Here is a 12,671-nt window from a genome sequence, read left to right on the forward strand (position 1 = left end):
TGCATATTGACTTAGAAAACCACAAATCAAAATTATTTATATTATATTTTTATTTTAAACATTCCTGGTTACATTTTAATTGGGAGTTGTGCAGGCTACGTCTGACACCTCTGAACAAAAGAAAAGAAAACTAAATACTTTGAAATTGAAGCTTTTCTCCAAAGAAGTGGTATCAGAAAATACCTCTGTCGTTGCAGAAGTGAGAGTAGGCAGGTATAGAGCATTACATTGATGTTAGATTCCCCCCTATATGTTTGTTTGTTTAACTGAGCTTTTTTTCCTGCTTTAATTTCATGAATATAAGCATGGCACTCTGGGAATAGTGTGTGTGTGTTGTGGGGGGGGAAGTAATAGAAAAAGGCTAAGTGTGAAATGTAGGTGATGTACAAACAAATAATATAAACAAAATAGATTTTTTTAAGGTGATTTTTTAAAGTATGAATCTTCATTTTAATTAAATTAATTCAATAAATATTATATCTTTAAGTTTACTTTTAACAAATGATCAAGTGAAAAAGACCTGAAAAATGGTTTTAAGGTTTTGATATGTTAATTTGTTGTATTTTAATACTGTCACATATATAAAAGACACTGTGTAGAAAAGACTAGTCAACAAACATGTTCACTAACCTTCGTGCTGGCAGGTTCACTCCAGCAGCTAAAGTCGAAGTACATGTCAGAAGGCAGAGGACTCCGGTGGCATAGGCTTCTTCTAAGACCTTCCTTTCATCGTTAGTGAGGCCACTGTGGTGATAAGCAACTCCAAAGGGAATGGTGCGCTTCAGAACAGGACACAGGCTGCCATTACTGACATTCTTCAGGTTTTTAAGGACATCGGATTTTTCTTTTCCCCTGTGTTTTAGATAGTCCCTACAAAAAAAAATCTGTTATAAATATAAAACTCTGATTTCACCAGGTCACCATCTTTTTCTTCTACTACACTTTCATCAGACACAGGGAGAACAGCTGAGTGATCTACCCATTCAACCCCGAGGTCTTGCAGTCCCAGTCTTCTGCTTTCTGTCACTTAGCCCACCCCTGTCACACGGTAAGCACTTAATACGTTTTACTGACTGACTGATGGACGATTGCAAACTGTTTTTTAGAAATCTAGTTCTGATCAGACGTCGGGCTTGAAAGGGATTCAATGTAGTCTGATCCTCATATTTCAGAGAAAAAAGTGAGACCAGAAAGGTCACGTGATCTGGCCAAGGTCGCACAAGGAGCGACAGGGATGGAATCTGACTTCTCAGTGATGATGACAATTGTCATTTTGTGGCATTATGATGATATGATTTTATCAAATCTTCTTGTGGCTGTATTTCCAAATAAATGAATATACATATATTTTAGCATCCTATACTAAATCATAAAGACAAGATAACTACATACACCACCCTCCCACGTCTCTACCCTTTTGTTTTTTTTTTAATTTTTTTTTTTTTGTGTGGTGTGTGTGAGGCAATTGGGGTTAAGTGACTTGCCCAGGGTCACACAGCCAGTAAGTGTTAAGTGTCTGAGGCCGGATTTGAACTCAGGTCCTCCTGACTCCAGAGCCGGTGCTCTATCCACTGCACCATCTAGCTGCCCCTCTATCCTTTTCTAAAGGAGACAAAAAACAAATCCAAACCCCTCTTCCTTCATTTCAAAGCCACAGCCCCTGAGCATCCAGGCACCACCAGCAAAATGAAACCCTTCCTGACAGTGTCTATTTATCACCTATAACCAAATGTACGTTTGCAGGCATAGGATATTCCCAATGAGTGTCCTGATAAAGGTACACTAATCAGTACATTTTAACAATTTGCATCTAATAAATTCTCTCTTCTTCTCCAAAACAAGTTATGCCATCATCAAGTAAAGTACAGTGGCCTATAAAGAGAGAAACCAGACAACTGTACTGAAGCCACCTTATAATAAGGACAATATCTTCCTCAAAAGGCAAAAGGCAGGGGGCAGCTAGGTGGCACAGTAGATAGAGCACCAGCCCTGGATTCAGGAGTACCTGAGTTCAAATCCAGCCTCAGACACTTAACATTTACTAGCTGTGTGACCCTGGGAAAGTCACTTAATCCCAATTGCCTCACCAAAAATAACGGCAAAAGGCACAGGCACCAGAAAGGCACGTTTACCTTAAAAGAGAAAATGGGGGCGGCTAGGTAGAGCAGTGGATAAAGCACCAGCCCTGCATTCAGGAGGACCTGAGCTCAAATCTGGCCTCCGACACGTACTAGCTGTGTGACCCTGGGCAAGTCACTTAACCCTCATTGCCCCCTGACACACACAAAAAAGACAGAGAGAAAAATGGAAAGTTATGCTCAACTTGAATCCCACCTTTATTGATGGCATATGAAATCAGAGCTAAGAAAACTGTCTACTCCACCAAAATTAGAGTAGTTTAAGTATAACAAAGTATAACAACCCCCACGTCACTGTTTTTCCTTTCTCCCAGAGTTCACGTGGCTCACCGTCTTCTCCTCAACTCCTGCCCGTATACTAGAAGACTCTGACATGTATGTAGATGCTCCCTCATTTCCCATTTCCTCCACAGCTTTATATGCCTTACTCCACCTCAACCACTCATAGGGATGGTCAAAGACCAGATGTTGACATTAACCACAAATGTTCTACTTTCCTCATGACAAACTCTGACATTACCCTATGTGATCATAATCACTTAATATTTCATCTCTCTCAAGGCTTCATCCTATACTTGGTCACTCTTATTGAGACTTCCATTCCTTCCATCTCTTATCATTTCTCATTAACTGTACCCACTCTCAACCTTCTCCCACGTCAGGTCAATGGTTCATCGTTTCACTCCTGCACTCACCTGCTCCTGTTTCCTGGCACTGCTCCTCTCTTAACATACCTCAGTCCTGGACTGTTCCCCTTATCTGCCTCCTCTGCTCCTCCTCTACAGCTGCTGAATGAAACTGGAGGAAACCCCCACCACACTGACTGGGGACTTTCCAAGTTCATGTTACCCAAACCTCATGGCAGTAAGGCACCCCATTCATTCCTCCCTATGCGATTCTCTGTCGGTTCCCAGAGAAGCTATCCCAAGCCTTTGGATCCTTCCTGAATGAAGCTCCCCACACTTCCCTTCTTCTCCTCTCTCAGCAGAGACTTTTCTTTGCCTCTTACTTCACTGAAAAAAATGAGGGCCATTTTCATCAAAAAAAAAACCAAACCCAACCCTCTTAACATCGAGTGGGATGGGAAGTACACCCACTGACCCCTGTAATAGAGACTCGAGGAGAAAGGAGGCCAAAGCATTGATTTTATTTCTTTTGAAAGAAAGGTGCACCACACTCACTGGGACAACCAGGAGGTGTGACACACCGGGATTAGGAAATCAAGCAGTTTTTATACTCTTTACAGACATCTAATTTGAGCAAAATGCGGTAATTGGGTTCAGCAATAAATCATTCTCCTGGAATGTTCAGCGATAAATTATTTTGCAACATTTTCTGTTTCTGCAAAAAATTATCATGTCTACGTAATGTCTCAGTGCAGACTCTTTGAAACAATTTTTAAGTTGATATGCCTATATTTAGAAAGGGGGATAGTAGCTTCCCATTATTGCTTCTCTCTAGAGAAAAAATAGAGAGAAATAGGGGGCTCTAAAGGGCTTTAAGACTTTGAGATCAGATCACTAGGCCGAATGGGGGGCACTTTCCATCTCAGTGGAGGGTCATATCCCTATGTCCCTCTCAACATGATCTCCCATTCTCTTCTTTTCCAGTCTCCAACAGAAATGGCCTTCCTTCTATATGTGTGCATGGTCCCATTCCCTCCCTTTTCCCAGCAGATTGTGTCCTCAATCATCATCTCTATCGCTAATCAATCTCTTTCTATCAGTTCTTTCCCTCCTGCTTTCAAACATCCCTAAGTCTCTCCCATTTAAAAAAAAAAAACAAAACCCTTCACTGGATTTTATCCTGTATCTTGATAGCCTTCTTATCCAAATTCCTTGAAAAAGATATCTAAGTTCACTGCCTCCACCTCCTTTCTCTCGTTACTCAATGCTCGACCATATGGCTTCTGACCTCACAACTCAAACTGCTCTCTCAACATTAACTCAAGAGTCTCTTAATTGTTACACATTGGATGGTCTTTTCTCAGGTCTAATCCTTCCTGACCTACGTGCTACATTTGACACTGCTGACCACTCTTTCCTCCAAGACGCTCTAGCCAAGGCTAGATGTGGATTTGGGAATCCTGTGCAAAGACACGACAGTTGAGACAATAAGAGGTGATGAGATTCCCGAGAGGAGAGAAGAGAAGAAGGGCCAAAGAGCCTAGGCTTCCAGCTCTTCCCTCTCTGGTTTTTTCCTTATTTTGCCTCTATTTGTTGATGCCTCTACTTCATGACCTTCCCTGCCAGCTCACTATCCACATCACCTCCGACTGCGGCCTTCCCCAAGGGCATGTCTTCAGCCTGTCTTTTCTCTCTCCTCTCTTGGTACCTAATCAGCCCTCGTGGGCTTAACTCTCCCTTCTATGCACATGATTCCCAGATCCCAGATCCCAGACAGAAGCTCTGAGAGCTCCCATCCTACTTCACCAATTAATTATTGGACATTTCAAACTGTATGTTCCAGAAACATCTTAAAATTCAGCATGTCTAAAACTGAATTTATTACCTCATCCCCAAACCCTCCCCTTTTCTAAGCATCCTTATTTTTGTTAAAGGTACCACCATCTCCCCAGGCCCACAGGTTCATAAACCCTCAGTCTCTCTCACCTCAAATGCTGCTGTTTCTATCTTCACAATATATCTCCCATGCTACTGTCTCTCTAATCACACAGCAACCACCTAAGCTCAGGCCCCTCTCCCCTTTTGCTGACATTATTGCGACAGCTTTCTAATTAGTCTCATTGCCCCACTTCTATAACCACGACAATCCAATCTACAAACTACTGCCAGAGTAATTGTCCTTAGGCAGATGCGCCCATGTGGCTCCCCTACTCCTCCAGCTCCAGCTCCAGCAGCTTCCTACTGCCTCGGCATAAATGATAAACTTCTCCATTTGGCCTTTAAAGCTCTACAGAACCTGTCAACTACTTCTTAAAGCCAAAATGTTGTCCTATGATTGATTTCATTGGTTAATAATGTGTGTGTATATATATATATATATATATATACATATACACACACACATATATATTCCATCATTTTAATATTCACTCAATTATGATGAAATAAAAAGTAATTACTAAAGGGAAGGCAGGTTTTCCAGTTCATTAAATAACTAATATTTAATGAACTTGGAGTAGGGCTCAAGCTAATAAAACTTTATTAACTAGAAATAAATCCTACAAACAATCCACTGGCTCACTCTAGAGCCAGTCAATAAGAGAATGATCCAAGAAGATCCAAGTCAATAAGAGAATGAGGGAAGTGGCAAGCTGAGGAGTGGCTATGAGGAGCATGACTCAGACTTCACTTAACGTTGCTACACGTGTAGCAATATTACACTTCAAGGGTTAGCTCACAAGCCACCTTTTACATGAGGTCTTTCCTCATAAGCCAAGCTCTACCAAATCACCTTGTATTAATTTTGTACCTACCTGTACATGTAGATATTATCTGACCAAGTACCCTCTCCATCAGTGGACCGTAAGCTCTTGGAAGAGAGGGGCTATTTTCACTTATCTTTTAATCCCCATGACCTAGCGCAGTACCAGAAACATAGAAGGCATTTAATAAATGCCCGATGGTTGGTTATGATTAATGATCCCTTAAACGGAGAATCGTTTTTATAGGGGGAAAAAACGTTTAGCCATGAGTCATGTACATTTTCACAAAGTGATTCTGGTATCTCAAAGTGAAAACAGTATGTATTGAATTAAATTAAATGACAGGTACTACTCACACTTATATAAACAGGAACGGTTTGTGAAAACAAAGTAATCAAATCAGAAACAAGGGCAATCTTGTAGCATTCTGAGAGCATTTTTATGTACAGTCATCATATGAAGAGTTGTATAAGGCTTAATGAAATTGGTTACCTTTGGCGATAACTATCAGTGAATCAAAAGTCCCTGAGTTTAAACAGAAAATAGGGTCAAGTAGACTATTATGTATACTGAAGCTATATACTTCTATCCAAACACGCCTCTTAACCCCTCCACAAACTTCCCCCTCTTCCACACTCTTAGCTGAGAATCTTGCTTCATATTTCACTAAAAAAAAAAAATGGAGACCATTTACAAAAAGCTCCCTTTTCTTCCTTCTTTTCTCACATTATTCAGATGTTTCTTCCATTAAATGCTCCTTCACCCATCTCACATGAAGAGGGGACCCTTCTTGCCAAGGCAAACACCTCTACATGCACCAGGGATCCCCTTTCAACCAGTCATCTCCAGTAGACTACCTCTCTGTCATTTTCCATTCTCTCTCTTATCTCTTCCAAACTTATTCTCAAAAACCCTCACCTGATCCATCAATTCCTGCTAACTATTGTCCTGTATCTCTCTCCTCTTTTGTGACTGAACTCGTTGAGAAAGACATCTTCAATAGATGTCTTCACTTCATTTCCTCTCATTCTCTTAACAAGAAGGTCTGGCTATTGAATCAACTGACATTATTCTCTCCAACATTAACAGGAATATCCAATGTTCTCTTCTCAATCCTCATCTTTCCTGAACTCTCTGCAACCAACTGTTGATCACTCCTAGTCTTGTATTCTGTGCGCACCTCAGTGACTCTCATATGAAAGTAGAAATACTGACTTGAGTACTTTAAATATTCATGATTTCAATGATCCTGCCATGCTTTTTTTTTTTTTTAATTTTTGTTTGTTTTTCCTGGCATGCTTTTCAAAGACACAGCCTGGAATTCCTCTATGCCTTAATAAATTGTCTTTGTTTTAATACCTAAAAAAATTATTCACTGCCTGGTAATGAAGCCCTCTGAAATAAAAGTTTATCCACAGACAGAACTGCTTTGTCAGGCCCACATTTCCCAGCTTGCTAGAACCTTCTCAGCCAACATAACCTTTAAGAACTCAGGATCACCTCCAAACCACAATTATACACTGGAATGGGACTTTTATGGAGGATAAAAACGCATATTATTCAAGTTTTTCCAGTTTTAATGTATGCTGCTTAAGACACAAATGTAGGCTGTTCAGATAAGATGTAATCCTTAGTTCTTTACAGTCAGTGAATTCTCAGATCTCCCATGGCCCGAATACTTAATGTGGCCACAACCCTACCATCTACTGTCTAGCAGCACTGGGGCACCCTCTACTCACCGAGCCCCTTCGAGTTCTGCAACCACAATTAAATAAAAAATACTGCTACTGCTCCTGGAAAGGGCATGCCAATCCACTTCCCCGAGGTTCCATTCACTTAACATCACACTGACCTCTGTAGCTGACTTAGCTGTCAATAGGTACTGATTTCCATTAAAATGCAAGCTCTCTGAGATTAGGAACCATTTTCCTTTTGATTTTGTAGCTTCAATGTTTGGCACATAGTAAATGCTTGGCAAATGCTTCATTCATTCATTCATTCATTCATTCATTCATTCATTCATTCATAAATCAAGCATTCTAAGAAAAAAATTATATATTCTGTGATAGAAATAACAGAGGAAATATATTTTTAAAAATATTAACATACTTGTTCAAAAACTTGCATATCATATCTGCTACATTTTCACAGTTTTTCTTAGTAGGGCAAAAAACCAAGCATGAATAATTAGGAATAACTTCAGTCACCAAAGCAACTAAATGATCAGGATCCATCTTTTTGAGATTATCAGAATACTGAAAAACAATAAAAAACAGCCATAATTAGAAATCATATCAGCTGTTATACTCTTTCAGCTTTGCCATCTTTGTTAATTGAAGGCTAGCAAAACAAGAAACTACCTATGCAGTGTACAAATACCTTAATTTCTCTTAAGTTATAATCCACTTAACATTATATTCTTTTTTTTTTTTTAATTTTTAGTGAGGCAATTGGGGTTAAGTGACTTGCCCAGGGTCACACAGCTAGTAAGTGTCAAGTGTCTGAGGCCATATTTGAACTCAGGTCCTCCTGAATCCAGGGCTGGTGCTCTATCCATTGCACCACCTAGCTGCCCCAACATTAGATTCTTTTAAAATTTATTTCTAAATGGATTTTTTCACGAGAGGAATTAAAGAAAGTAGCCAATAAATTCATGACCTCCACTCAAACTCAGAATGGAGAGTAAGATATATATTTTCAGATATAACCAACACAGGAATTTGATTTGCTTGACTATGCACAGTTGTACAATCGCTTGTTATGTTTATTTGTTTTTTCTAAGGTGGGAGTGGCTGTAGGAGTAAGTGGGAGATGGAGAGGGGAAATGACAGAAGGGGAGGGGAAGGGGAGCTTCACTGAGGCATCTGGAAGCCCGGGATGAAGCAAAGACAAGCAGGACAGCTTTGAAAGCTACAGGCTGAATTTATCATACACTTAAGAATAAAAATAAAATGTACATAAATATCTACAGTCTCGTGTTCTGTTATATATTCTAGAAAAAGTCCATTTTATTGTGTGTTTAAGTTCAGAATGGTTTTAAAAATCATTCCCACCAAAGCAGAGCAATAACCTGGACAATAAGTCCAGAAAGAAGAACACAACTTGCCTCAATAAATGTCTCAAGAAGACTATGTAAGATGACTAATTAGACACTAAATCTGTATGTAAACTAGAGTTTTTCATACTATAAAATAAAAAAATTGCCAGTGAATTATTGTTACTTCTGGAATGTCAGACACATGGGATACAGATTATTATTCATGGAGAAAAGAAAGTCTCTACAAAAATATACATTAAAAATTTCATTTTTAATGTTTACTGAAAATTATCATCATCTTAATGTAGTCTTCAGTACAGTTTCACGTAGAGCATGCTTAACTTTTTTATGTCAATATTTGCATTAAAGAACAAATATAAATATTCACTTAAATTTCTGGTGATCAACATTACCTTGCATTTCAGGAGACGAGAAAATGTATAGCCTTTCTCTGATCTGACATCAACTTCGTAGATCGTATCGTTTATTTTCAGATATTCTTTTAACTCTACCTGGAATTTTAAAAGTATAGTTGTACTTACTTAACATACTATGTATGTGTATGTGTATATCTATGAATAAAATATTCATTGTTCATCAAAGTGCTAAATTTTTAAATATGATATTGCAAAAATTAACATTAACAAAAGATGGGGGACATTAACAAGGGGAAAAAAACCCTTCATGAAAATAAAGAATAAAGAAATGACATCTTTAAGGAAATAAGTATGAATTTGATGCTTTGAAACATTGCCTTTAATTTGCCTTTCCACCCAGACCCCTCGCCCTCACATTTGGAACCTTCACTATAACTGTGTCAAACAGCCTGGCCTCCTAATTCATTGGCTTCCAAATCTCCCATGACCTCCATCTTCACTCCACATCAGCCATGTACGTGGGTTGTCATCACCCTTATTGGTCACCCATAACTATTCTCCTGATATGATTAAGAACTCTGAAATTCCTCTTTCCTATCACAATTTACTTTTTCATTTTCTCCTCCTGCTTCATCCCTCCTAAACCCATTCTTTGACCACCTCCTAATACATTATCAGCTACACTTGAATCCCTTTTGCTGTTTTCCAATCAATAGCTATGCCTTGTCAACAAACATTAACCCTACCTAGGTTAACTCCTAGGTTACTCTGCCTTTTCCATTATTCCTCATGTACACTTCGAAACTGTGGAGAAAGTAATGCAACCATGATGATAAAATTCACTATAAATTTGTTAACTAATCTCAAATGTGCCTCACTGGTAAATGGTCAAGATTTTATTCCTTGTTAATTAATGTTATCACACTATCCACAGTATAGACATCAAACTTTCTCACTCTTTAGGTCTCATTATCTTCTCCTATGCTCTAGGTTCTTTGTTTTTTGTTTGTTGTTTTTAGTGAGGCAATTGGGGTTAAGTGACTTCGCTAGTAAGTATTAAGTGTCTGAGGCTGGATTTGAACTCAGGTGCTCCTGACTCCAGGGCCGGTACTTATCCACTGCGCCCCCTAGCTGCCCCGCTCTAGGTTCTTTTTAAAAACCCAATTCATTATTTATTTTTGGTGTTCATTTTGTTAAAATTGAGTGTTCCAGATTCCAGCCCCACCCCCCGCCCAATCCAAAGGCAAGCAATATATCAATTATACATATGAAATCATGAAAAACATTTCTATGTGAGCTATATTGCAGAGGGCAATGTAAGGCAATTTGCACTCGGAGTTCATCGCCCCTCTGGAAGAGGATGTCTGCTCTGTAGGTTCTAACAAAGAGGGAAAGACTCTTGGCCAGGGCTAACTACTCCGAAGTGTTGCCCTGGTTCCCATTACCACTAGGAGCTGGATCCCTCATCTTTCCTTTCCCCCCTTATCTTCAACCTCTCCTAATCCACTACTATCTCTTTCCTCACCACTAACATAAAAGCTTTCTCTTCATCCTTTAAAAAAAAAAGGAATCTTCATTCAACAAGCATTTATTAAGCCCTTCTGATATATGCTGTGCCCTGCTAAGCCTGGGAGACAAAGAAAGGCAAAAACACAGTGCCTGTCCTCAAGGGTCTCAATCTAACAGGGAAACAACATACAAATAACTACATCCTTGTAAGATACACAGTGTCGCCATCGGGTAATCTGAGAGGGAAGGTCCTACTGGAGGGGACCAAGAAAGGCCTCTTGCAAAAGTGAGAGCCGAAGTGAGACTTAAGGGAGGCCCTGGAAGTCAAGGGGAGAAGATGAGGACAGTGCTCCCACGTGGGGAAAGAGCCAGGAGAAGGCGGAGCCTAGAGAAGAAGTCTCACAAATGGGGCCCAGCCTGCCGGCCAGTGTGGCTAGACTGGAGGGTACACTAGTGTAAGAAGCCTGAAGAGGCTGCCATGGGCCCAGTTGTGAAGGGATTTCAACCAGAAGGAAGCATTTTACTTTTGCTGGTGTTGGAGTTTGTGGTCAGATATGATCATTAAGAAGAATACTCTGGCAACTTTTTCAGTTTCTCCCCACAAAATTTGATTATTGGGGGGTGAGGGTGTTGGTTTAGTGTTACTTTTTTTTAAAGTTAATGTGGTTATTGGGGGATGAATTCTTTTGTAAATGCAAAATGTCTTCAGTAAACAATTATTATTCATTATAAACAATTATTCACGATGAACTTTATTTTCTCAAAATGGCCAAATCTGATAATGCTCACATTATACAAAAATGTAGGGGGTGTAATCCCATTTATTTTGAACAAAAAATTCTAAACTTGTTTAAGGGGCTGAAAATAGCTACCTTCATATACTAGTATCAGAGAAAGTTATGAGAAAAGACAATAATTCAAGCTGTCCCAAAAGTCTGAGTGCTGTCTGAAACCACTAAAATGTAAAACTGCAACATAGCTTTGAGGATATCCTGTATATGTACTAAGTACTATTTTCAAATAAAAATAAATGAAATCTCACTGTAATTTCTTCAAATATGTTTAAGATGATGTTCTATAAGAGAATGAAATTCAAAACCACATGAAATCTAAATTTTCTTTACAAAATGCATTACAACCATCCAGTCTTATGCTTGAATCAGAGCAAAAACATTTCTCATTGTTTTGTTCACACATTGACAACTTAAATACATCTGAACTAGATTTCTGCCATATGCCCCAAATTTACAAATAAGTAAATAAGTAAAATAGACAGATACATAAATGAAAAAAGAAAAGCGGAGTAAAAATAAGTACATACAGCTCAATTGAAAGGTTACTTTCCCCCTATATAGGTATCTGAAAATAAGAACCTATAAGTGCTTTCTCTTCCACACCTACATCTTTGGTTTCCATAATTAGGGGTTCACCTAAAATCCTACTGACTGGGGAATTTCTAAACATCCCTAAATGATAACAGCTGCAGATTCCACAACAGACATTCTGAGCCTACCTGTCAATGTTTCTGGTCACATCTAGATGAAGTAAGGGTGATTCCACTGACAGTTAGATGGAACCTGTAGGGGTACCTGGAATATCCCCACCCTTCCGGAAGCCCCCAAACACAGGAAGTGCCCACTTCCTAAAAAGCCACCTCAAATGGGAGGGGGTTTCCCAGGATTTTTCCCGTGATGACCATAACTGAACATTCTGATGGTCCCAGAATTAGAAGGCTCTGAATTTCCCTTCACCATAGATTCAGGGACCCCTAAGCAACCTCAAGGTTGAAGGTTGGATTTATAATCTATCGGTGTTGGATTAGAAATGGCAGAAGAAGCACAACAGTGTCAGGGGCTCCTTACGGGACAATTCTGTTGTCTCCCCTTTCCTTTTATAGTATATGTTATCCGGATCATAGCATATGCCAAAGTCTAGACGAATTTATTTACTAACATGAACACCTTCAACACATACCGGTCTAAATTTACTAGTGTAATATTCTGCTTTCAGGAATTCTTGTAGTTCTTCAACATTATTTAAAGTTGCACTCATGCCAATGATTTGAGTTGTTTCTGAAAGGAAAAAAAAAATTGAAAAAACCCACATTACTCTATATGTTTAGAACAAAATTATCAAACTAGGTTCAAAGAGCTATTCTATGCTGTGCCAGTATGTGGCTGATTCTTGAAGAAACAAATAAAATGATGGAATGTTTCAATCAT

General features: G+C 39.1%; 1 protein-coding gene across 1 annotated transcript in view; it reads right to left on the reverse strand.

Annotated features, from left to right (window-relative positions):
* LOC122730361 (helicase POLQ-like) overlaps positions 1-12,671 on the reverse strand; it is a 30,796-nt gene that overhangs the window by 4,536 nt on the left and 13,589 nt on the right. The window contains exons 6-9 of the mRNA XM_043969467.1: positions 12,424-12,521; positions 8,977-9,075; positions 7,636-7,781; positions 631-870 (exon numbers count right to left, since the gene is read on the reverse strand). Coding sequence (XP_043825402.1) covers positions 631-870; positions 7,636-7,781; positions 8,977-9,075; positions 12,424-12,521 — 583 coding nt within the window. The remainder of the gene's footprint in view (positions 1-630; positions 871-7,635; positions 7,782-8,976; positions 9,076-12,423; positions 12,522-12,671) is intronic.

The sequence above is a fragment of the Dromiciops gliroides genome, chromosome 6, assembly GCF_019393635.1.
Source record: "Dromiciops gliroides isolate mDroGli1 chromosome 6, mDroGli1.pri, whole genome shotgun sequence".
In the NCBI taxonomy this organism is placed as follows: Eukaryota; Metazoa; Chordata; class Mammalia; order Microbiotheria; family Microbiotheriidae; genus Dromiciops; species Dromiciops gliroides.